General features: G+C 49.3%; 4 protein-coding genes across 6 annotated transcripts in view; all 4 read left to right on the top strand.

Annotated features, from left to right (window-relative positions):
• The window catches only part of Hoxa3 (homeobox A3), a 43,641-nt gene that overhangs the window by 1,852 nt on the left and 16,537 nt on the right, over positions 1-25,252 (top strand). The window contains exons 1-2 of one of the 2 annotated variants that reach the window (XM_074065178.1): positions 448-570; positions 10,654-10,757. The gene's annotated coding sequence lies outside the window, so the exon portion shown is untranslated. Of the gene's footprint in view, positions 1-447; positions 571-10,653; positions 10,758-25,252 lie in introns of those variants that run through there. The other variant, XM_074065179.1, reaches the window with a different exon arrangement.
• Positions 438-5,223, top strand: Hoxa6 (homeobox A6). 2 transcript variants are annotated; one of them, XM_074065180.1, is made up of 3 exons: positions 438-570; positions 3,295-3,556; positions 4,964-5,223. In XM_074065180.1, the coding sequence occupies exons 1-3, from the start codon at positions 484-486 to the stop codon at positions 5,221-5,223; spliced, it is 609 nt and encodes a 202-aa protein (XP_073921281.1). In that variant the 5' UTR covers positions 438-483. The 2 variants fall into 2 exon arrangements, with proteins under 2 accessions (XP_073921281.1, XP_020040891.2); XM_020185302.2 differs by having other exon boundaries at positions 569-3,556.
• Hoxa5 (homeobox A5) lies at positions 6,883-9,775 on the top strand. The gene is made up of 2 exons (XM_020185301.2): positions 6,883-7,780; positions 8,740-9,775. The coding sequence occupies exons 1-2, from the start codon at positions 6,886-6,888 to the stop codon at positions 8,988-8,990; spliced, it is 1,146 nt and encodes a 381-aa protein (XP_020040890.1). The 5' UTR covers positions 6,883-6,885; the 3' UTR covers positions 8,991-9,775.
• Hoxa4 (homeobox A4) lies at positions 19,921-22,234 on the top strand. The gene is made up of 2 exons (XM_020186145.2): positions 19,921-20,626; positions 21,181-22,234. Exons 1-2 carry the CDS (start codon positions 19,999-20,001, stop codon positions 21,525-21,527), a joined length of 975 nt encoding a protein of 324 aa, XP_020041734.2. The 5' UTR covers positions 19,921-19,998; the 3' UTR covers positions 21,528-22,234.

The raw sequence follows: 25,252 nt of genomic DNA, 5'->3' as shown, positions 1-25,252 counted from the left end.
GGGGACCTGAGGGGCAGTCTCCCACTGTCTATTTGGCTGGGAAATCTCCCCGCCTCCGCCACCCGTGACAGGAGCCGGTCGGCAGAATAGACTCGGGTCCTCTCGTCACCCCCACCCTAGCACCATGGAGGCTGGTTGCACAGGCCGCCTGGCACGTCATGGCTGCTTCTGTCCAAACTGAGCGTCCCAAGGCGCCCTGGGGGCGCGCGCTGTTTGGGAAGAGCGCTGGTTTGGGGATTTTGACATCGGAGAGATCACTTTTAGTCCTGAGGCCTGGTGGCTTGGCTGCCCCTGAAGAGGACTGGCTATGGCAAGGAAAGGCCGGCTTTGGCTCCAGGCAAGGGCCTCTGACGGGCAGAGGCCTCACCTATGTGCTTTGGGTTCTGACCTGGGCTACAGATTTGGCGGGACCGAGGTGGGCCTTCCAGGTCCCCTCACCCGCGGGCAGGCCACCCTCCAGGTTGGCTGAAGTGGAGGAGCTCAATGGGCAGCCCAAGGCAAGGGCGGACTATGGGACTCTGTGACCCTACTCGCCGTCCTACCTCCCTTGGAGAGAAGCTGAAAGCTAAGGTAAGTCCATTTTTTGTGTGGTTTTGACCAAGAACGCCTTAGATGGACATTCTCACTGTCCTGGGAGATGCAGTTTGGAGGGCGTGGGGTTCCTATTCTCGCCTGAATGGGTCAGGCAATCATCTCTCTCTCTCTCTCTCTCTCTCTCTCTCTCTCTCTCTCTCTCTATATATATATATATATATATATATATAATACTGGTTGGAGAAATAAACTGGTTGTCTGCCTACATAAATCTGCACTAACCTTGGCTAGTACATAAAGATTTCAATTTAATCTATTTTTCCCATTTTAGTGCTTACAGAAGGTAGATATGTTTTCTGGCTCTTACGTGAAAAATCAAATTCTCTCATTGGCTGAGACAATTATTACATCTAGAATCCAGGTCAAAGCATAACAATAATAGTAGTAAAATGTCACCAGCTCCAACACGGTGTGGGATACGGAGAGATGAAAGAGAAATTATAAATGTAAACATTTATTAACATCTTCAAAATGGCTATTTCCATTTCAAATAAGAACTTGCTTGAAATCATTACCATCTGATAATTTTGTTTAAGAAACAATAGCTCAAACATGATTTTCTTCAAACACAGCTTTTCAAGAAAAAAATTTCCTTTTCATTTTTGGACTCTTGGGTTTTCATTTTCACCTATTGGATCCTTTTGAGAAACGCCAATTTTTATCCTCTCCTAAATGACCCTTCTTTATATGCAAAGGAAAAAACTTTCCCAGTTGGATCGATTAAGGTACAGGCACAAGGTTTCCAGGCAGACTTCAAGGGCTCCTTCATGGGTTCTGGGGAGGCCAACCCTAGGCATGGTGCTTTTCCAATTTTTTTCCCTTTGGGGGAAGGGAGGTCAGAAAAAAAATGGAAGAGCAGATTCCTAAAGGACCATTGCCAATCGCTATCTTCCCTCAAGTCCCTAAACCCTGTCTGGCCAGTATTTTACAGATCCTACAAGCAGCCTCCTGAAAGCCAACAAAATCATGTAAATAGTCTTTCTTCAACCTCCACAGAATTGAGGATTTTAAAGCTAATTCAAGGGTTTTACAAGCCCAACAAACAGTCATAAAAATGCCATTGGACCGGTATCACATTTTGCAAAACGAGATTGATCCGTGTGCTGTAAAAGTCAACTGTCTCGAAGGCACACCTCTCAAGCTAAAGAGAGCGACCCAAGACAGCATTTCATGTCCTATTTAGGGGCTGCCAGGCCTGGGATGGCGGTTAAAACAACTCAGGATTTCTGGAGCCGGTGAGATAACTATTCCCGGTTCTGGAGCTACTGCGGTGGCAGCCCCTGAAGTAGTCTCAGGACTGGCAGGAAAGAGGGCGCGCCCTACGACAGTGCAGGTCCATGGGGGCTCCCCGGAAACCAACCCCATTAATATCCCTCAGCCTTGGGCCCCAGCGAGCTGCTCTCTGAGCCTTGTTCAGCCAGGGCCCTGCATCTCCTGCGCCTCTGGAATGAGAATGGAGAATCCTCGTCTGGATTTTTTTCTGTCTGGGCTCTGAGCGGTTCCTGCAGCGGAGGGGGAGTCCCAGGGCGCTGGGCGAGGGGAGCAGGTCCCATGGATGGCTTCCTCGCCCAGTCTCACAGCCGCTCCCTGTAGGTCCCTTCTTGTTAAAACCAGTGGGTTCTGGCCTCTCCAATCCTTGGGTTCAAAGACAGCATGCGGTGCGCAGCTGGTGGGGTTGCTCGCTTTGAGCCCAAGCAGGCGCGCCGAAATTGCAGAGGAGCCCACCACTACTCAAACAAGAAGTGTGGTGTTTGGGAGAAAGGGGTGCCAGGAAGAGCCTGTTTGGCCTTGTTCTGGTCAGCTTGAGGTAACCCTTTAGCGCTTGGCTGCAAGGCTCAGACTTCTGGTAGGAGTGGGAAGGAGAGAACAAGGGGTGCACCCGTCTTTCAGGCGCAGGAGTGAGGAGCAGAGAGTGAAGGCCTGGCTTCTCAGAGCCCCTTCTCCAGCTCAAGAACCTACATCCTCAAGTAGGGGAGCGCAAGGGGAGGGGCAACTCGGGGCCATGCCTGGAGTGCAGGCCGGGAGGAGCGAAGCCATCCCTGTCACCGCCCCTCTTGGAGCGAGGTTGTCAGGTTTCCTGTTTGGAGGAAAAAACAGCAAAATCCCACAAGGCAAAAAGGGGAGGAGGAAAGAGTAGGCCTGGAAGGGCCTTTGCAGAGGCCCTGGCGATAGTGCCTCTACCCGGGTCTGATCGCTTGTCCCTTCCCGGGCCATGCCCGTCGCTGGCGTTCGGGAAAAGAGCCGGGCCGGCTGGCTGTGCGCGCCCATTAATCTGCCGAGCGGGCGGCGGGCGGGCGGGCTGGGGGCTGTTTGTAACTTTGCTGCCTCGGTCGCCGCGGTCCCCGGGGAGCGGGCTCCGGCGCTCGCTCCCATTGGCCGCCGCCGCGTCAGCTGGTGCGATTTGCTGCTGTCGCTTTTGGCGTTCGGCCATCCAGAAACAAACCAGTTCGATGACTACTAATAGTTATAGCCAGATGTACTAATACACAACAAATCACAGTCCTGCAGAGGGGCGCGCAAATGAGTTCCTATTTTGTGAATCCCACTTTCCCCGGGAGCCTGCCCAGCGGCCAGGACTCCTTCTTGGGCCAGCTGCCCCTCTACCCGGCTGGCTATGACGCATTGAGGCCCTTCCCGGCCTCGTATGGGGCGTCGAGCCTCCCGGACAAGACGTACACCTCACCTTGTTTCTACCAACAGTCCAACTCGGTCCTGGCCTGCAACCGGGCATCCTACGAGTACGGGGCCTCCTGTTTCTATTCTGATAAGGACCTCAGTGGCGCCTCGCCCTCGGGCAGTGGCAAGCAGAGGGGCCCCGGGGACTACCTGCACTTTTCTCCCGAGCAGCAGTACAAACCCGACAGCTGCAGCGTGCAGGGCAAAACCCTCCATGACGAAGGCACCGACCGGAAGTACACGAGTCCCGTTTACCCCTGGATGCAGCGGATGAACTCCTGCGCCGGTAAGGCATCTCCCTGCACCCCCACCCCCACCCAAGACAGTGGAGGGAGAGGGGACAGGAGGCAGGGAAGAAAGCAAAGGAGGAGGAGAGAGAGAAAGTAGGAAGAGGAATAGAGAGAAGGAAAGAAGGAAAGAATAAACAAAGTTTCCTTGACTTTTTAAAGAGATTTAAAAAAAAAAAGAAGAAGAAGAAGAGGAAGAAAACCCATTCCCAATGGGGCAATCAGGTCAAAGCAAGCAAAAGAAGGCAGGGCAATAAGGTTCATGTAAGGTGACACTTTAGGGGAGAGTGGGGAGTCACTGCCAGGCTAAGTGAGTGAGACCCGTGATAGGGACAACCTAAAGAGAGAGACAAGCTGGTGGGGAGGGAGAGCTGCCCAGGCTGCACCCTTGTAACACTCTACTCAGGCTCCCAAAGGAAGAGGGCCTCCTGCACGCACCACTGATGACTTCCTTCACCTCTCAAGCACCTCTCCGTTCTGCCTTCAGAAACGCAGACAATCAGAGGTCCCCCCTTTGACCTCTCCCAGTGTCTCCCCAAAACCTTAGAGGGTCACATCCCAGCCTCAGAATTTTCTCTTGCTCAATCTCCTCCCTCCCCTCCTCCCCCTTCCACTCCACTGTTCTCTCTTAGCCAACTTCTGTCTCCTTTTGAGCCCCAACCTGAACCTCACACCTGGCTTGGGGGTGTCCTCCCACCCTGGGGCTTCTTTGGCACCCAAACACAGAGCCTAACCCAGTCTTACATTCCCAGAAACCCCACACTGCCTATAGCTCCCTCTTTTCGCCCTTAGTTGCCAAAGACTCCACAGGGAATCCCCCCTTCCCCTTGGAGCAAGGCAGAGCCTATGCGGATTTCAAAATTTTAGTGTTTTGCTTTAAAAATTAACATTCCCCAGTGGAGCTGTGTTTTTCAGATGGGCCAGTTTGGGAAACTGGCAAAGATTTGAGAGGACTGGCCATATTTAACTTTTCAAAAAATGTGTTGAGTCCTGACATGGGTGGCCCCAGTAACATCCTTACAGAGAGCAATGCGTGAATTCAGAGTTTCTACACTGCTCCCAGGGTTCCACTCCACCTACCCCCAGACAAATGCATGCTGTACCCCTCAAAATATGAGTTTAGGGTCCCAAATTAAGAATGCCCGTTCTATTGCTTTGCTATTGTAATGCTTTTCTTACAAGTCCGATATTTCAAAACACTAACTTCCCATCCCAAGTCGTTTTAGGTGGAAAACATCTCCCTTGATATGAAATATCTTCCCCCTCCAGCTCGCTTTCAGCCCCATATGTAGTGGGAGAAGCTAGAGTAGAGGCAGGGTGGCTTCCCGCCTAGAGGCCCCTGGCGGAAGGCACGGGACTGACTTGTTCTGCCTCCCTTACCCGCACCCGGCCATTTCTGCTTGCAGGTGCTGTGTACGGGAGCCACGGGCGCCGAGGCCGCCAGACCTACACTCGCTACCAGACGCTGGAGCTGGAGAAGGAGTTCCACTTCAACCGCTACCTGACGCGGCGCCGCCGCATCGAGATCGCCAATGCGCTCTGCCTCACCGAGCGCCAGATCAAGATCTGGTTCCAGAACCGCCGCATGAAGTGGAAAAAGGAAAATAAACTCATCAACTCCACGCAGCCCAGCGGGGAGGACTCTGAGGCAAAGGCGGGCGAGTAGACGCCTGGGCAGGGACCAGGCCAGCGTTGCAACCTCCTTTGGCTTTGCTCCCTTGCCCTTGCCTGCTCCCCAACTTTTCTCCGCGCCTGCTCCCGTCCAGGGGCTTCTGCTGCTTCAGGGGAGCCCGGATCTTTGCAAGCACCTGAGCATTTACTTATTACAACAAACAAACAAAACCCCACACACCCAATCTCAGCGGTGGAACAGATGCACTGTGCACATACAGGCCCTCTCCTTAAGGCTGCCCAAGCTGGCTCTGGAGTCCTTGGAGTGCGCCCCGAATTCCTCCCGGCTTCTGTGTTAGCGCCTCTGCGCTCCCGAGCTCGGGGCGTGGGGTTTGCTGGGGAAGAAAGAAACCGAGGCCGTGCCCCGTTTGGTTTCTGGGCGTCTCCGCTTCGGTCCCTTGCCACTGAGTCCTGAAGGGCATCACCAAATCATCTCTGGCTATGGGAAAGAGAGGGCCTGAGGGGTAGGGCCCTAGCCCTGTTATGGCCTCTCAGGAAGAGAGAGGCCGCCCCCAAACAAGAAGAAGCTGGAAGAACAAAGGGGGTCCCGACAGAGCCAAGTCGCTCAGCCAGGCCCGCGCGTAACCGTCCGTGGGAAAGCAGCAGCCTCAGCCGAGGCGAGGCATCCTGGGCGCGGGTGAAACACTACAGTCCCGGGAGCAACTGGGCTCCCGATTCCGGGCTCCCTGCCTCCGACAGCGCCGGCGCCGCCACCTAGCAGCTTTCAGGACCCAATGAGGGGGCCCAGCCCTAGGAGCCGCGACAGTCCTGGCTTCCAAGCGTGCCAGGGGCGCCTGCGACGCCAGGCCTCTAGTGGAAAGATTCCCCTTGCCTCTCAACTGTATTTGTGATTTCCTTTCGTCTTTTGAAGCCCAGGAAAACTGCGGAGATATTAGGCACTGCCACAAAATGATTCCAGTTGCTCCCTCAATTTACTCCTGGAGGTCTAAGGAAGACCCCAATAACTCGGCCCACGGATCCCCAGCCCCCAAACGCTGTCTCTGTGGCAGCGGGGAGCCTGGGCCCACTCTCTGACTTGGGGCCCGGCTGGCTGGAAGAACGGGGGCCGGTGGTGAAGATTCTCCAGGCTGGGTACGTAAGCAAATCAAATAGCAAACTAATGACACGAAAACCGTATTTACAAGAGAGAAAAATCGACTCTGGTTATAAAAGTGTTTGGGATTTGACCTCGCCTTGGAGAAACACTACACAAAAGCTATCCTTAATAGACGCCTGTCATTTAAGAGCGGCAGGGACACTGTCCCTCATGCGCTCGCAAAAACAGAGCCTTAATTGTAGCTGCTGCTGTGGGCAGGATTTATTTCTCCATTTGGCTAAATGGCCTCCTCCCCTCCCCCGAAGGTGATATCTGTATTTTCAAAATCCAGAGCTGCTGGCAGAACGGGCACAACCCACCCCAACCTCGACACAAAAATAAGAGGGGCTGCAAAACAGGGAAATAAAAGTTGTAAATAAATTCCAAGTCACCACCTCCCCCTAATCCTCTGCATCCTCGCCGGGCGTGCGATCGGCAGCTGACGGCCTCACAATTGGTACATCCTAATGGAACTGCGAGGGAAATGCAATAATTTTGCCATAATGGGCTGTAACCTCAATTCGACCCCGGCCCTTGCAGCCCCGGGTCGGAAGCGGAGCAATGCTCTCTGCCTCCAGCGGGTGGCGCTCGAGTCCGACTGAACTGCGGCGGCGGGTGGCGGGCACGCGCCCAGGACGCGCGCGCCACCCCTCTCGCCTCCACCCAACTCCCCCATTAGTGCACGAGTTTACCTCTAGAGGTCATCAGGCAGGATTTACGACTGGACAACAAAAGCACGTGATTCGAAGTCGTACCCCATATTTGGGTGCCTACGTAGGAGGGAACCAAGTACATGTCCCAGTCATTTCCATAATTCATCATAAATTGTGCAAGGGTGCTATAGACGCACAAACGACCGCGAGCCACAAATCAAGCACACATATCAAAAAACAAATGAGCTCTTATTTTGTAAACTCATTTTGCGGTCGCTATCCAAATGGCCCGGACTACCAGTTGCATAATTATGGAGATCATAGTTCCGTGAGCGAGCAATTCAGGGACTCGGCGAGCATGCACTCCGGCAGGTACGGCTACGGTTACAATGGCATGGATCTCAGCGTCGGCCGCTCGGGCTCCGGCCACTTTGGCTCCGGGGAGCGCGCCCGCAGCTACGCGGCCGGCGCCAGCTCAGCGCCCGCCGAGCCCAGGTACAGCCAGCCGGCCACGTCCACGCACTCGCCTCCGCCCGACCCGCTGCCCTGCTCCGCCGTGGCCCCCTCGCCCGGCAGCGACAGCCACCACAGCGGGAAAAACTCCCTGGGCAACTCCAGCGGCGCCTCGGCCAACGCCGGCAGCACCCACATCAGCAGCAGAGAGGGGGTTGGCACGGCGTCCGGAGCCGAGGAGGACGCCCCTGCCAGCAGCGAGCAGGCGAGCGCGCAGAGCGAGCCGAGCCCGGCGCCGCCCGCTCAACCCCAGATCTACCCCTGGATGCGCAAGCTGCACATAAGTCATGGTAAAGCCAGCCTTTTTCTAAATCCATGCGTCCTCTGTCCTTTGCAGCCCTCTCTCCCCGTCTCTCTCCTAGTCTCGCCTCTCCCAGCCCTGCGGAGCCTCTCCCTGCCATCTCCTTCCCCTGCCTTCCTCCTTCCTTCTCTTCTCTGCAGCACCCTGCGCTCGCAAATAGTGGGGAATGGGCCGGTGGCCAGGCAAGTTTAGACGTTGAAAGGGGGAGAAAGGAAAAAATCCATCTGGAACCCCAGCGCCTCGGAACGCGCTCCCGGGTCAGGCCAGCTAAGCAGGGCGCAGAGAGGTAGAGGATGGCAGTAGGGGCCGTGAATCGGGCTTGTCAGGGTGGATAATTTATGAGGAGGGCTACGCTGGGGAAACAGCGTTACTAATTAGAGTCCCCGAAAAGGGGCTTGGGGGAAATAATCGAGGCGAGGGCGGCGGGATTCTGAAGTTTTGGGGGCAGGAGTGAGAAAGAGAGAAAAGGAAAGGGAAGAAAAAGAAAGCAGGCGCCCCAAGCGTACAGGCTGGAACAGGAGGCGGCTGGCGGGGCTGTAACTTTAAGGGAGGGTGACCTGGAGGCCACTTGGGCACTCAGCAAAGGGCCGTGCTTCGGTAGGTTTCCGAGCGGTTGGCAGCCTTGGAGGGCTGCGCCCCCTGCTCGGGGCAACTGGGGCTGAGCCAGCGGGCAGGAGAGGAGCGAGGGAAAACTAGGCAAGTCCTCGGGGACATGGTTCCAGCCTCAGATGGGCCGATTGTTCCCAGAGTCCAAAACGTATTGTTTTCTCTCTAGAAAGGAAGAGGGAAGGAAATTCGGGAGGGGTGGGTGGGCGGGCAGGGAGGGAGGACTTGTTGAGCCTTTCGCCTGGGTTCCCGGTCCAGGACCCTGGCTCGTCCAGTTGGCGGACTTTGGAAGCCAGGAACTGTGTGGAGTTGGTGGCTAAAGCGCTGACTTTTCTGTTGCAGACAACATAGGCGGCCCTGAAGGCAAAAGGGCCAGGACGGCCTACACGCGCTACCAGACCCTAGAGCTGGAGAAGGAGTTCCACTTCAACCGCTACCTGACGCGCCGAAGAAGGATTGAAATAGCCCATGCTCTTTGCCTCTCCGAGAGACAAATTAAAATCTGGTTCCAAAACCGGAGAATGAAGTGGAAAAAAGATAATAAGCTGAAAAGCATGAGCATGGCGGCTGCGGGAGGGGCCTTCCGCCCCTGAGTGTTAGAGCGTTTAAAGTACTGAGCAGTATTAGCGGATCTCGAATAGTGTCAGTACTAAGGTGACTTTCTGAAACTCCCTTGTGTTCCTTCTGTGAAGACGCCCTGTTCTCGTTGCCCTAATTCATCTTTTAATCATGAGCCTGTTTATTGCCATGATAGCGCCTGTATAAGTAGAGCTGCTTTCTGTTCATCTCTTTGTCCTGGATGGCTTTGTCTTGAAAAAAAAATAGATGTTTTAACTTATTTATATGAAGCAAGCTGTGTTACTTGAAGTAACTATAACAAAAAAAGAAAAGAGAAAAAAACACACAAAAAAGTCCCCTTTCAACCTCGTTTAGTGCCAATGTTGTGTGTTGCACTCGAGTTGTTTAACTGTGCATGTGCGTGGAAGTGTTTCTGTCTCAATAGCTCCAAGCTGTTAAAGATATTTTTATTCAAACTACCTATATTCCTTGTGTAATTAATTAATGCTGTCGTAGAGGTGACTTGATGAGACACAACTTAACTTGTTCGACGTGTAGTGACTAGTGACTCTGTGACGAAAACTGTGACTCCAAGCGGTGTGTCCCTGCGTGCCTTTGTAGGACCCTTTGCACGAACTCTGGAAGTGGCTCTTATAAGCGCAGCTTCAGTGATGTATGTTTTTGTGAACAAAGTTACAAATATTGTCCAAGTCTGGCTGTTTAAGCAAACTGTGATCAGCTATTTTTTTTTTTTGGGGTATTTGTTTTTAAGGAAAAAATACTGACTGGAAACAAAAAATAAACTTTCTATTGTAAGTTCTCTTGGTCTGGTTTGTACCAAATAGCAAGTGGCTTTCTGGTTTTCTGTCTGTCCTTCCAGTCCTGGAAGCTGGTGAGTCTGAGCCAACCTGAGCAGCCTGTCTGTGTATGGAGGCCTCAGACCAACATTCTGACCCGCGGCCTCCCTAACTCTGCCCCACCAGAAAGTTCAGGACAGAAGGTTGAAAAAGCTGTAGGCCATAGGTGGTTCCAAAGCCTGAAGCCCACCCTGCCCACCTCTGAGGGAACCAAGTTAACTTGCTGGGTACAAAAAAAGGGAGGAAGAGAAAGAAAGAGAGAAAGCGCAGGGCTTTGTTAGCAGCCCTGGGGGCCCACACAGATTCTGCCTCTTTCCTCAGAGAGAGGCTGTCCTAGGCCTCCACTTGCTGAAGAAAGCTGCTCTGCCAGGTTGTGGACCCCCAGCCCTCTGCCCCAACCCACCCCAGCGCCCCTTCCCCACTCCTCACCCTGAGCCCAGTTGGCTTCTTTTGCTACAATTAATTTGCTACAAATGGAAGGTACTTACCCCATCCTAGCTGGATTGGGAAACTCCTCACAGCCGCTAAAGCACAACTAGAGATTTGCACATTAACCGACTGCTTACACTGATGCCGGCTTTCCTTTTAAAAGTTATAAAACAGTAAACTTTATAAGCCCCAGTTCCGGCTATATGACATTTGGGTGCCAAATGAATAGGGTTTTGTCTATGAATTAGATCGTAAAATCATCCATAGCACAGACAGATCGGCTCACTGGCTATAAAACGTCACGTGGGGCCATTAAAGTAAGTTTTATGGTTTTGGGGAGTTGACATCCAACATTATATACCACATAACATATAATCTCACTGACGCTGGACTCCATTTGACTCTTTTGCAGGCTACGTGTGCCGCCTGGTCATTCAAATTGTCAATTTTAGGTCCTGAAGTGTCCAAACCACAAGTTCTCAAAACTCTCTGAAAAATGGCTCCCTCCGAGTTAAGGTAAGCTCGCCTCCTGAGTGCTTTCAAGTGTATTTTGTACCCTGAAAACTTTCTTGCTTGCTCTCTCTGGCTGTCTCTCTCTCTCTTTCCTCTCTCCCTCTCTGGTGCAATAACTCTGAGGCTGCCTTGGTGTTGAAAAAGGGGGAGCAAAGTTTTCCTCTGCCCAGATCAGCAGCGCCAGGGGCCAGCTTTGCGGAGGCAGTGCGGTGAGCAGCTCCTGTGGCCGCTGCGTCCCCAGGCCTAACTTTAATTGCTGCGCCACCGCGGATGGTAATGACTTCCGCTGCCCCTGGCCGCGTGCAAAAAGATGATTTTTATGTGAGAATGGGCCTGTGTGTGGAAACTTAGCGCTCCCACCCCAATCCCAAGGCCTGGCTAGGTCCCAGCTGTTTTGGGGTCGCGCAGTCCTGGGGTTGAGGGGCCGGGAGACTGTGGGGCGCCGGCGGTGGGCTTGGGCTGCGCTCGGAGTTTGAAAGAAAGGCGGGGACAGGGCCGAGGCGGACTCTGGCGGGATTCCTTATGGGGCTGTGGCAGTATGTCTTCGCGGGCCAGGGTCATTTGGCAGGGCTGAATTGAGGCGGCGGCCTTCGGGGCCGGGTTTCAGGCTGGCTTTCGAAGGGTGGCAGAGGCCGGCGAGGCGCTGGCTGCACCTCCAGGCTGGGCTCCTGGGTTGCGAGGCCGAGCCCAGACTGCCAGCGCCCACTGGACGATGGGGACGCAGGGGACCGCGGGTGCCCACCTGGGCGGGGCGGGGGGCGGCTCTGCACCTCCTCCCGCGCACCCGGGACCAGGCCCTGAACCTTGTTTGCCTGCACGTTCTTTTTATTTCGCTGGGACTGTTCTCACCCGCCTGTTAGTCTGAAGCAATAAACTTTATGGCCGGATTTAACGTTAGTCTTTGAATCCTCAGGATAATTGAAAGGGGTTAAAGCACTTTCTTTTCTTCCGCCTTCCCTTTCTTCTCTTGCTCTCTCTCTCTCTCTCTCTCTCTCTCTCTCTCTCTCTCTCTCTCTCTCTCTCTCTCTCTCTCCCTCTCTTCCTGCCTCCCTCTTCCTTTTCCTGTCCTTTGTAGAATCCAAACATCTCTCTGCGCAGGACCCTCAAAAGATAACTTAGGCTCCCCCTAGATAACACTAAAGATTAGAGAAATTTACTCCCTCCTCAATAGACAAATTCTCTCTTCCAAACTGTGCCCTAAAGTTTAAGGGGAAATCGAGGTGTCTTCAATGCCCAACTTAAAAGTTCCCAGAGCCATTAGGTTGTTTTTCCTGACACATCATAAACAGTAGTTTAGGAACGAAATGGGTAGTTTGTCAGTAGGAGATTTCCGTCTGTCTTTTGTTAGTTGCTCTTTCTGTTTGATCCCAGGAAATTTACATAATCTATGATTTCCAAAACAGTCTCCAAAATTGTACCAATGGGTAAAGCAAGGTAAAATAAATTTTTCTGGGTACAATTCCATCTTAGCCCCAGCCACCCTTTCTGGTCCCAGCCCCCTACATTCTTCAATGGTAAACCAAGCCAAGTGACTGAGGACATTATGGCCTGTCCTGGAGTCTTTTTCAGGGTGAGCACCCACAAGGGACCAGGCACATTTCCCCCTATCCTGTCTGGGGAGTTAAGCCAAATTCTCCCACTGCATTGAGAAATTGAAACAAAAAAAAAAAACCCGGGATCTGCTTTACTCTTAGGAGCTGGATAGTTTTCTACAAGTGCTAATTTGTACACATATGTATCAAGTGCTTAAAGAGAGAAAAGTTAAAGTATAGATTTGGAATTTCAACAAACTTTATTGTGCAGAGATCACCTACACTCAGCATTAAGTCCAACAGATGTCCCCAAAGTCAGAGATACAAGAAGCAAAACCTGGGAAGTTTTTTGAAAAATCAAAGCCCTCCCACAACTCCTACTTCTCACGAATTCCTGAAGTCATTTTGTGTAAAGTGAATATTGGTGTTTCCACAGGTATCTTAGAAAGATGTGACCATAGCTAAATGGGAACTAGAATTGCAATTCGGTATGGAAGTGGGTTTTCTTATTATTGTGTCTGTGAGGATTTCTGGATTCTTTGTTTGGCTGCTCTGACTTTGGTGTTCTTCACTGGAGAATATTGGATTGTGGTTCTATTTTAGTTACTCATTTGGTGATCTTGCTTGAATGATTTCTTGGTGAGTGAAATTAGAAGCAGGGACAAGAGTCATAGGGATGCTGGCAGGTTCCTCTGAGTACCTTGCATAGAGAAAGCAATCCATGCCACCTCAGTGGCCACACCCCACCAGGGTGTGGAATGGACAGAAAGGCTGCTGGAGTCATATCCAGCATCATATAAAATAGTCCTTCCCACAAATCCAAAAAATTATAGGTTATGAGTGTTGCCAGCTCATTTGTTTCTATTTTAATCTTCAGACAGCCTAAGCAGAATTTTAGAGAGCAGGTTAACCCACATGGCCGTCCAATGACTTTTAAGAAATACAGCATCTTACATGAATCTTAGTGGAGGGATTTTTTTTTCTCTCTTTCTATTTTCATAGGAAGCATACTAAAGAAGGTGGCTGGTTATCTGCTCATTACTTCTTCTTGTGCATTTTTGGGTCATTTTTGCAGAGGAACTTACTTGGGGGTGGAAAAACCCCTCTGCCACTGAGGGCTTTATGGAGACATCTAGTCTCAGCCGGTGGCAGAAGTGTGTGTCTGTGCTCTTTCTAGTCTTGTAAAAGGCAGCGGAAATGTGCAAGGACTCGTTTATTTCCACAAGCTGTAGAGACAATATTTCCTGAACTATAAATCTGATAGAAAGCTTCTGGTCACACGTACTTAGGGGTTTGATAGAGTTTCTGTGGTCTAATTTCACAACATTATACCATGATTCTTTTTGCCTGGGCTTTCCCGTTTTCTCCTGCTTCATTGTAGGAGGTTCTGTGGGAGCTAGACACAATCTTCTACGAGAAACAGTCATGTTCATTTGTTGTGATTCAGTGAGTATTATATCCAAACAATCACCTCCAAAAAGATGGTCTATTAAAGAGGAAAACAACCCTTTTAGCTCGAAGATTCCCTTAGCATCTTCCCTGCCTTGACTGGGGGTCTATCCGTGACTTGTCCACCATGGAGAGGGCAGAGGAGTGTGGGCTCCATCTCTTTGGCTTTTAAGGGGGGAATTTCCTTCTAGACAATGACAAAACTATAAATGAGGTTCCCAGGCAAGGCTGAAGGGGGTCAACCGAGGCTCCCACCCACACAGAAGAGCAGATCCACAGTCCCATCATTCTAAGCTCCAGAACTGGAAGAAAGATCACCCCAGGTTTGTTTTGTTTGGTGTTTTTTTTTCACAAAGAAATTTGCCCTCCTCCCACCAGATCCCTTCCCCATAAACTAGTCTTTTCAATAATAATATTTGTTATGAAGCTTATTAGGTAATTATTGCGATTTTGTGAAGCAGCCCTTGCTGGAGGTGAAGTCTGTCATCGCCTAACAAATGACACCCGCGCAGTTCACTGCCGGGTTAAGTAAATGCAGAGAAGATAAATCTGCACACCCTAGGAATCGCCAGCAGAGCACGCTTTAGTACAAGTTCACAGTCAACTCGCCAGCCTGGGCCAGCTCTCCCAACAATTAGGGCTGTGTCTTTATTTTTAAATAAAGAAAAAAAAATGTCTCCATCTCTACTGCAGGCTTTCCCTCCATCTTCTCTTCTCTCTCACTTTTTGCAAGATTCTCCAGTTCTACTCCAAATCTTCCTGGTTAAGGAAATCATGAATGATTTCAAGTTAATCTAGTTCCTACCTAAGTGCTGACTAAAAGAAGGACAGGAAACAGAGTCACAAAACATACAAAAATATCCAATCTGCCCTTTAATTCCAAAAGGCAGTGGCAGAAGCAGGGCATCTTGAGATCTTAGGGGGGCCCCTTCCCTCTGAAAGAAGAGGCTCAGCTTTGTGTATCTTTGTGGTTAGTGCGTTACAACTGCGGGTCAGAAAGTTGAGGGTCAAAAGTTTACATTGTGCAGCACTCTTAGTCATCTGCCCAGACAGAGTTTGATGTCAATGTTAGAGCTGCGATCTTGACTATCAGCACAAAAGATAAAATGGCTCAGAGTGACGCGTGTATCATGGTATGGACTCCAGGTGAACCCTAGTGGTTGAATGACCTCAATTACGGAGGAAAGGATAGAAAATTCCTCTTTTCAAGAGTAATACATGCTGTATTTCATGTTGAATTATTGCTCCTATTCTGAGGGAATAGCAGCAGGTAAATAGGCATAGATTATGAAAACACCAACACCTTAGATGTTGGAGAATCAGAAGTGGAATGTGGTTTGCACAAAATAAAAATGCTCAAAACTCATTAGTGGACCTTTAAGAAATCTTGTGGCAAGTTTCTAATGTCCCATTGTGTCCTCAATGGTAAGAAAAGAGTACAGGAGACCTCCTTTATTTGAAAAGGGTAGTTTTGATTGTCCAGCGTGGTTTTGTTTTCCATATAACATATAATGGCCCCTAAATTATGTGCTGTGAGGCACATCAAAATGTATTCTTTGCAGTTTGGAAATGTAGAAAATGCTTTTTTCCCTGAAACTGCAACCAACCAAATGTAAAGGCTTCCCAGAGCTGAGAAGGAAGTGGAAAACCCTCCTGAACCACCACTAGCAAGAAAATGCTTATGGGTACCACGAAACATTCTTTTTGTTGGTGATTTTTTGTTATAGTTATTATTAAACCACAACTGAATGTAAGAGAAATGCTACAATCTGCAAGTAACTGTAGAGAACGCAGGAAGGTAGAATCAGGCCATTTTGTAAAACCACCTTGACAGGCTTCTGTTCTCTAGAAAATACTTAAAAAAAAAAAAACACTCAGAAGGGGAGGCAGTTACGGAGAGAGGAAGGCAAGCTAAGGCGGAAGGGTGGGAGAGAAGAAAAGAAAGGGATAGTGTATGAAGGAAGCAGACTGGAACCATGCCACATGTGAGTTGCAACTGAAGAGCTAACCAATATTTTATTCTTCATACATCTAGATTCACTTTAAGTGTTGATGCCATTAGGAGTCTATTTTCTGGGGGACATGTTTTTCTTCTCTATGTACTGACCTTCAAATGATCAATGTAGGAAAACAGAGAAGAGAAAGCTAAAACATTTTTCCTAGGCTTTTCTTCTTAATTTTGGAGCTAATTCAACTACTCAAAATATAGACTCTTGCAGGGATGTTTAAGAGCACCCTAATATGCTCAGGTTGATAGGATTTAATGGTGTCAGGTATGTTGAGTAGTAAAGTAAATATTTCCCATACACTGCCTTCATGGAAGTAATCAGGGTGCTTCCACTGTGCAGTGTGTAAAGTTTTTACTCTGGCCAAGAGCTCCAAGCCAAATGGGGTTTTGCCAGATGAAACAGAAGAAAGGAAACAACTGTGGTGATTGCTGTTACAGCACTGAGCACCACCACATCTGGGTGAAGGAAATGAAGAAAACGGAAACCCCCGTCTCACTGAGGCAATTACATGTCTCTTCCAGAGACGCTTTACATTGTATTTTTGGTTAAAACCATGTTGACACATTTTCACTTCAATACTCATAGATAACCTCTTAGCTGCTCTTTAAGAAAACAGTACTTGTGGAAGTTCTTCCCTTCAGAGAGCTTACCTCCTTACAGGAGCTCCATCTTTAGGCCTCCCACACAATCCTGATTAAAAATCCTAATACGAATTTCAGTCCTTATGCTTGGGTTATATTCATTATTTTAAACTAATACAAGGAAATCACCCCCAAACAAATTAACTGATAAAATGGCTGGTAGTGTTGTCCCTCTATCATCATATGTCTAGGGTAGGTGGGGGAAGCCCTCAAATGCCACCATCAGGCATTTCGTTTTCTGCCACTCCTATTTGCTTCAGAGATGGGCACTTCAGACGGAAAACAGTCTGGGGGACTCTTGCTCTAAAGAACAAAGGAGAAATACAGTCAATACATTCCATAACGTTTACATTTCCTTTGCTTTTTCCCCTTGGTTTTTCCTGAGAAGGAGTGACCTGGGCAAAGGACCCTGCTCTCTAAAAGACACTGTATAGACCTTTTAGAAGCGCAAAGTCCAAGGCCGAGGTGAACTTCAGGTCAGCGCGTCTAACAAATATGAAAATGCCGGCTGGTGAAGGGCGCGCCTTGTGATTTAACAAAGACTGTCAATGTGTAAGATTAATAAGAAACAAAATGCACACGGTGTCACTGTTCGGTCACTTTGAAACTAGGGGACAGGGTTGCATTCAAGAGGGAAGGCGCTTTCAAATATATTCAAAATGATTCAAATCAGATTCAAACCAAGCTGCAAACACTGCCTCCTTCTCGCCCTCCCTTTCCCTGGACTCCCTTCGCTCTCCTTCTCCATCTGGGATGCGAGGACATGATGAAAAGTTATTTCACTTAATGGGATTTTAAGAAAGCTTTTGTTGGGGATATACGTTATCCCTGCACGTGGAAGTGAGCAAATGTGCTTACCAGTTTCCCAAGGAAAGGATAGCGCTTTCACCCCGCTTGGGACTGGAGCCAGTTGGTGTGCGAAGGTTAGCACGTTCCCTCTCTGCTCGATTTCAGGGCATACCATCTTTTCTCCGGCAAGATGCTGCTGCTAAACTTCAGTTTGTTTTTTAAGTTGAGCTAATTTCTTCCTAGCTTTCCTTTGGTGTCTTGGATCTCATGTAAAGGCAAGAATTTTTTTTAATGTTTTTCAAAAGATTATTTGATTCAATGGAATTATGCCATGGCTTGCAAAAGGAGGTTGTGGAAGGTTCAGAAAAGGTACTGAGATTGTTTATTACAGCCATAAATCTTGCAGTAAAATGTCAAAATGTCGGTGTGTGAGATAACACTTGGTGGTCCTGGCTCCGTTTGTGTTTATGATAGAACCGAAAAGACAAGTTACAGGCCTTGGGGGATTCTGTGTAAGCCCATCTTCCTAAAGTAATAGAACCACACAAAACACAGGCACAGTTAACTCGTTTAGCTGAACCATATACAAAACAGTGCCCGTGTCTCTTGAATACTTAAAGATAGTCCGTAGAAGGTTCTGAGGCTAAACAACATGAATTTTATGTTTTAGTGTCTGTAAATAATATTAAACAGACATGGTTAAGAGCCTAGTACTCAAGGCTGATGAGGAAGAGGGCAAGAGTTTCTTGTCCATGCTATTCCTCCCCCTGAAGTCCCGAGTTGAAATATATAGTACATATGTACATATTATTGTATATAGTATATAATCTGTGTATGTATTTTCTTGCTGGGGAAAAGATACTCGTTTAGGCAGCTTTATCACAGGCTAAATCCTCCCCCCAGGTCTACAGAGGCTGGCTAAAAATCAGCATTGATTTCTGTCTGTGGCTCAAATTTCATTAAAAACAAAAAAATTTTCAGGGTACCTCACTTCGATGGACAGCACTCCTCACACACACATACACCCAATGTAGAAAGCCTCTTTGTACCACTTCAGGGCATTCCAGTTAGAAAGCTAACATGATCTCTTTTTTAACCTCTTTTCCTAAATTAGTTTAAAGATTAGTCCCATATAATAGGCTTTATGTGCCTAAGCATTAAATGACTATCCATCAAATGGATCCATTCCAGCATTTAGTAACTCATATGAGTAACCGATATAAATGAAGATAGAATTGACATTCTTTTTGAAGTGTCTCCAGGCTGAGACTATAACTTTCCTTGTCTTCATTCCAGACTCAGTGGAGAAGGCTGTTTATATTGCTCTTTGAAAAATCAACTAAGGTGCACCAGCTTGCTTTGCATTCTAACACGAAAGTTATTTTTAGAATGGTGAACAGGCCAGTTTGCCCTGCTTTTAAACTAAGCTGAAAAGGAGAGGATCTAGGTGTGTGACTCAGAAAAGGAAAAAGAAAGTACACAGTACTAATAAGGCATCAGTATTTACTTCAAAGATCAACATTAGGTGGAATTAATAAGTAATTTATTTGTTAATAATAGCATAATTAGTTTACCCATCAAATTTCAATTACCAAATGGCAGGCAACAGTCCCTTCTCCCTCCTTTCCGGAGCTTTTGATACCGTTAATATGCTAATTTTCAGCAACTCAGAAATTATAGGCTCTCCTGTAAATACAGCTCTCGCCTCAGATACAACTTGAGAAAGCATCCTTAAGAGAAAGCAAAACTCTTAGCTGGAAAAGACTCATCGGCGTTCAGGGGCTTATTCTATCTTCAGCTTGTTTTTGTTTTTTTTTGGGGGGGTCTGAAATAGGAAGTTATTGGTTTTAAAGCTCGGTTTTGTGGAGGCGTCGCTTCTATCCGCTCCCATCCTTTGGTCACCATCTCTCTCACAATCGCATCTAGTAAACGCAGGCTTATTTAGTTCTCACGTCGACACCTCTATCAAATTAGTCATTAGAAACACTCTGTTTCTTAAAAAGAAAAAAGCATCCATTCGGTTGTACTGAAATGGCCTCGCTGTAACATCCTTGAGTAATTTCTCTCAGCTGAACACCCACCCACCCTTTGCTCCAGCCAGGCTTCTCAACGCAGGCTCTCTAGCAGATCAGTAGACCAGCGAGCAGAGTGTGAGGAAGGGACCAGCAGGTGAGAAAAATGGGTCTGTCTCCTCATTCGTTTTATTCCAGGGCCAATATAAAAACGGGGATGCCCCTTAAACCCGAAGCCCTTCCCGCCCCCGGAGGGCTTCGAACTCAGGAGGACGCGAGGCCCTGCTAGGCTGGAGGTCAGTCCGCTGCCCTGAGGCCTAGGCCAGAAATAGGGCACGAATAGGGCTCCGGGGGACCTACCGACTGACCGGCCCCCAATTCCCAGCAAGAACCCGAGTCGGGGAGGGAGGGGATGGCTGCAGAACCGAAGCCCCTGCTTGCTCCCCCACCCCGCCAGGGACCTGACCGCGGCATCCATCAACCACTCGCGAGTTTCCTGATCCGGGTCCGCGCGCGCGGAGCGCCCATTGGTGGGATCGTTGCACGTGGGGCGCGGGGCGGGGCCCGCGCGGGGCCGAGGCGGAACGAACGCGCGCTCGCGCGCGCGCGCGCGGGCGGGGGGGGGGAGGAGCGGCGCGAACTTTGGTGGTGGCGTCGGCGGGAGGGGGAGGGGTGGGCACTTGACAGCGGGGGGAGGGGAAGGGCGCAGAGGAAAGGGGGGATGGGAAGCGAGGCAAGAGGGGGAGGGGCCTCTGCGAGCCCAGAAAAACGACAACGCGAGAAAAATTAGTATTTTTGCACTTCACAAATTAATGACCATGAGCTCGTTTTTGATAAACTCCAACTATATCGAGCCCAAGTTCCCTCCCTTCGAGGAGTACGCGCAGCACAGCGGCCCGGGCAGCGGAGACGGCGGCCCGGGCGGGGGCCCCGGTTACCAGCAGCCCCCCGCACCCGCGACCCAGCACCTGCCGCCGCAGCAGCCCCAGCTCCCTCACGCGGGCGGTAGCCGTGAGCCCCCAGCCTCCTACTACGCGCCGCGGGCCGCCCGCGAGCCCGCCTACCCCGCGGCCGCACTCTACCCCGCGCACGGGGCCGCGGACGCCGCCTACCCCTATGGCTACCGCGGCGGCGCCAGCCCGGGGCGGCCGCCTCAACCTGAGCAGCCCCCGGCTCACGCCAAGGGCCCGGCGCACGGCCTGCACGCGAGCCATGTCTTGCAGCCCGGGCGGCAGCCCCCGCCGCCGCCTCCCCCGCAACATTGCGCGGCGGCCCCCGCGCCCCCGCGGCGCTGCGAGGCGGCCCCAGCCACTCCGGGCATCCCGGCAGGGGGCAGCGCCCCCGCGTGCCCGCTGGTCTTGGCAGACAAGAGCCCGCCGGGCCTGAAGGGCAAGGAGCCCGTGGTGTACCCTTGGATGAAGAAGATCCATGTCAGCGCCGGTACGTGGCGCCGCTGGGGAGATGCGGGAGGGCGGGCTGTGGCCAGGCCCGGGTTCGAGGGTCGGGGCGGGGGTCAGGAGGGAGAGGCTCGAGGGAAGGGGGCCTGGGGAGCAGAGCCCCCATCTGGCCTGGCTGCTGTGGGATTGAGGGTGTGTGTGCGCCAGCCAGCAGCCTGATCCCAACGTGAGAACCCTTTTGTACCCAGGGTCCCTTTATCGGGAGATTTACGAGACGCCAAACTGTTAGGGCAGTAATTATAGCCCCCATAAATTTAATTGCCCTGGCAGAGGCTTCGGGCCATGTGTCTTTGAAGCTTTTCTTCAGCCCCAATGCCCAGCACCATTCTTTATGGCTCTCGGGTGTTTCCCGTTGTCAATAGCCTGTGAAACATTTTCTTTGCGGTTTTATGTATCTTGTGTGAACTTGGTGTCAGGTTATTATATAATGATGATCTCCAATTGCTCTTCCCCACCCTGTCTTCTCTCTCCTCCTCCTTTCCCTCTCTTCCACTCCCACCTCCGTGGTCTTCCTCCTTCGGGGTTTTGGGTGTCCAGTGAATCCCAGTTATAACGGAGGAGAGCCCAAGCGCTCTCGAACCGCCTACACCCGGCAGCAGGTCTTGGAGCTGGAGAAGGAGTTCCACTTTAATCGCTACCTGACCCGGCGGCGCCGCATCGAGATTGCCCACACGCTCTGCTTGTCTGAGCGCCAGGTCAAGATCTGGTTTCAGAACCGGAGGATGAAGTGGAAGAAAGATCACAAACTGCCCAACACCAAGATGCGATCCTCCAACCCAGCCTCGGCCTCTGCTGGCCCGCCTGGGAAAGCACAAACTCAGAGCCCGCACCCCCTTCCCCCCCCCCTCCCCGGTGCCTCCACACCCATTCCCTCCTCCATATAATCTAGAGACCTAGATCAGTTTCTGCCCCTTACCTGTTCTCTCTTCTCCTGCTCCTTTCCTCATTTACTCCTCCCCATCTTGGCTATAACAGACACCAAAACAAAACCCAACTTGGCGAAAAAACAATAACCAAAAAGGAAAACGTTATCCCCAGTAAGAGTATGTGCTGGTTGCCACCCAAGGGCGGACAATTTTTCAGGATGCTGTTTGGTGGAACAACCTGCTGGCCTGACCAAGGCTGCCAGGTTTGGGTACCTGAGAAAGAACCATTGCCATCAAATACTTCTGAGATGTTTAAAGTCAGCTGAACAGTGCATGCTGACTGAGGAAATGTACTTGTTGTGTATTTGTTGCAAGCAGAAGAAAGGAGACCCTTTCCCACTTTCCTTACCACCCCTCCTCCATTAAGAGAGCTCACATGAGCTTGTATTGAACTGAATAAATGAGTAGACATTGTGGACCTCGCAAGATTATTTAATTCTCAAAATGTGTAGACCTTGATGATAGGTGTGACATGTTAGCTTCCCTTCCTTGCATTTATTTAAGATATTGTCATAGAGATATTGTCTTATTCTGGGGCACAATCTTGGGGAGAGGGAAATGTGTTTATACCCACGTGCAACTCTACAAAGTGTGATATGACTGTATAAAAAGCCATGCGCTAAGAATAAACTTCGTTTTGAGAAAACATTAAAATCTAAGAGACAGATTTGTGTGTTTCCTAACTTTTCATTAAAAAAAAAAATCCTCTGGATTGAGATGCTTGACCTTGCATGTAAAAACTTTGTAGATGGCTTGAGCTGTGTTCACATGGATTCTGATTGCTCACATAATTTGATTAAGAGTGTGTGTGTTCAACTTGAGCTGAACTCTTGTCAAGCTTGACCCGCTGTGGAAATGTTCCAAAGAGCTGGAAGGCTCTTGAGCCCTGAGAGGGCTCCTCTTCTTCCCAAACTTGGCCAGGCTTTCAGGCTGCAAGTCTCTGTAAGGCATAGAAACATGTCCTTCCCTGCAATGAAAGGTGAAACCATGCAGAGTGGAGGGCCCAGGAGTTTCTTCAGCTGTTCTACACACTGAACTCTGAGCACACTTGGAAAGAAGTGGTCCCTTTGGTATTTGTTGCACCTTTGCACTTAATCTGCCTGTTTCCCTGGAGATAAAAAATAGTTTGTGCAAAGGGTTGAGATTGCTTTTTGTTTCTTGGCTGGTCTTAAGTACAGCTTGGGAATTTTTGTTTGCTGTTTCTCTCTTTTTTTTTTTTTTGAAAGAGTTTTCAAAGTACAGTGAATTTTCCCAGTACACCCTCCTATGTGTCTTCAGAGGAAATAAAAAGTACAATGATACCCAAAAATGCACCCCATACAAAGTAAACCCAGAAGAGTTTACTGCTGGAAGCAAACTATACTCTGAACTAGGGTCACTTTTCTCAAATACTTTGGAATCTTTCTGTTCAGTCCCAAAGATCTAGATACAAAAGGCTGAAAATTAAAACTCCCATCTCAATCTCCATAACTCTAATAGTACACTGATTTAAACTGAGTGCTCAATCAGGGAACACCCTGCCATGATATACAGAAAAACAATGCACATTAGCCCCATAAAATTAGAACTGTCACCTGGCCTTGAAAGAAGTGCAGGTTTTAGGTCATGTAGCAATTGTGACAGAGAGGGGAAAGGTGGTTCACCTACCTCTACAATGTCAGAGGCAAATGCTGAGCCAGTGCCAGTGCTGTTATCCCTTTCACCCTTGCTAACCTGTGAACGATACAGCAAGGGTGATCCGTTCTCTACCTAAAAACAAACCAGATTTGCGAGAGGAGTGATAGGCACCAGTCTCTGAGGGATCAAGAAGATTCAGGGGTGAACAAATATACACAAGCCTTCCCAAGTGAGGAAAAGCCTGGCATCAAGCGCATTTGATAAGGTGTGAAAGGGTACCGGGCATTTCTGGAGGCAATGCAATTGCTGCTGAAACTTATTAACCCTCCCCCTACTACACGCACTTGTAAAACGAAATTAAATCACGCTGAAAATAGCAATTTTCCCAGGAATCATTAATCACCTCATACAATAAATACTTCTTTGTAATTCAACAGCAATTCTGAAAGGCATTCTCTGGGAAAAGTCTGTGGAGGAGAGAGGGATCTTCTTGCAAATAATGCGGTCTCAGGCAAATATGCAGCATCTTGTCTGCCTGCTCAAAAAAAAAAAATGCCTAGACTCTCAGTGGAAATTGAGTGTCAAGCTGCAAAACCTCAAATGGCAGATTATCATCCTTTAAGGTAAATTCTTACATTTCTTCTTTTCCGGCAGTGAGGGATGTGGGCCATTCATTAGTGCTGGAGGCAGTGATCGGGAGGTAAAGGGGGTGACTTTCACTTGTCCATTCAAAAAATGAAGAGAGAGGATTGAGATCATTTTTCTGATATTCCAGGACAAATTGGCATTTTTCTATTGATTATTAAGGTATTGGTGAGTTTTCAAAAAAAATTGTCAGAAATGCTCCAAATGATTATGTCATTTCATTTTTTTTTCAGATTTGACTTTTAAGGGAGCTTGCTCTAACAGCTTAGAAAATCTCACTGTGTTTCAAAATCATGCATTGTCTGCCCTTTGCTAGGGCAACCATAAGAGTTCACTGAGAGGACAAATTTTCTATCTCATTAGTTGTTTTTTTTTTTTTTAAAGCAAACCCTACTAGCCTCTCAAACCCTTGACCTTTAAAGACAGTACTTTGTGTAAGCTCTGTAATTCTCCTACCAAAATGACCCTTACACATGCTCTCCTGTCCCCTCCCTCTTCCTCTCCCTCTCTGCAATACACATGCATCAGATTTAGTCACCGAGCCAGGCTATGCATGACTCTGTATATAAAACTTTTGTCAACATCTGAAATCAACCTAAATCGGATAGGAGACACTTTAATGGTCACAGTTTGAATTAAGTACTTAACACTCTCCCCCTTGAAGAAAAATGGTGCTTTGTATGCTTTCTTTCCTAGTTTTGCTGAAATCTACGATATACCTGGTGTTTTATTACAGCAGGAATTCAACTGTGACAGGCATAGTAGAGCACTTAATACCCAGGATGGAGGTCACGGGAAGATTACCTAGATATATGGGGGTAGGCCACTGCACAGCTCTCTCAGGATGCCCCATTCCCTCCATTTCTTACTCTTCTCCCCACGGGTGGGTGTTACCATCTCTTCTGGGTTCCCCAGTTCCCTTAAGCTTCCAAGCTGTGCTACTCTTCTCAACTATTGCCTTTCTTCTAGCAGTTCCAACACAGAAATAGATCAGCAACTCTTTAGAATGGAAGGAAAGAAATCCCAGTGAACAAACCCACTTAAATGAGTGGATTCTGTGCATGCAGTAGGCCATTCTTGGCACTCTTTTGGTCTCTGCATCCCTAGACACAGCCCTGCATTGACGAACTCAGGCTCACCTTTCACTGTTTCTGGCACTCTTCTATATTACACACTGGCTCAAAAACCTGCCTTGCACCTCTGAGAGTATGGGCTGGAAACAATAGGAGGAGGAAGAGTTGTGTGTTCTGTTGCCTGATAGCATCAGAGAGGTGGCTAGGGCTGTCATGAAACCTTTTAGTCTGCACCTTCTGGTTTGGAACTCTGACATTTCTTCTGAAGGCTCCTCATGAAGTGTTGTCTCCTCCCCCAGACCAGCCCCATTCTTTCTAGGATTGATTCTTGAAGCTGAAAGACAGTCC

Source organism: Castor canadensis, chromosome 2 (genome assembly GCF_047511655.1).
Source record: "Castor canadensis chromosome 2, mCasCan1.hap1v2, whole genome shotgun sequence".
Taxonomy (NCBI): domain Eukaryota; kingdom Metazoa; phylum Chordata; class Mammalia; order Rodentia; family Castoridae; genus Castor; species Castor canadensis.
Note: the sequence above shows the minus strand (reverse complement) of the source record. Positions and strands in the feature narration are given on the sequence as shown.

Excerpts from the sequence above, each read along its gene's own strand:
- Hoxa6 (XM_020185302.2), top strand. The coding sequence starts at position 3,115 with ATGAGTTCCTATTTTGTGAATCCCACTTTCCCCGGGAGCCTGCCCAGC. Across the intron at positions 3,557-4,963 it reads GCGGATGAACTCCTGCGCCG|GTGCTGTGTACGGGAGCCAC; the intron begins GTAAGGCATCTC and ends TTCTGCTTGCAG.
- Hoxa5 (XM_020185301.2), top strand. The coding sequence starts at position 6,886 with ATGCTCTCTGCCTCCAGCGGGTGGCGCTCGAGTCCGACTGAACTGCGG. Across the intron at positions 7,781-8,739 it reads CAAGCTGCACATAAGTCATG|ACAACATAGGCGGCCCTGAA; the intron begins GTAAAGCCAGCC and ends TTTCTGTTGCAG.
- Hoxa4 (XM_020186145.2), top strand. The coding sequence starts at position 19,999 with ATGACCATGAGCTCGTTTTTGATAAACTCCAACTATATCGAGCCCAAG. Across the intron at positions 20,627-21,180 it reads GAAGATCCATGTCAGCGCCG|TGAATCCCAGTTATAACGGA; the intron begins GTACGTGGCGCC and ends TTGGGTGTCCAG.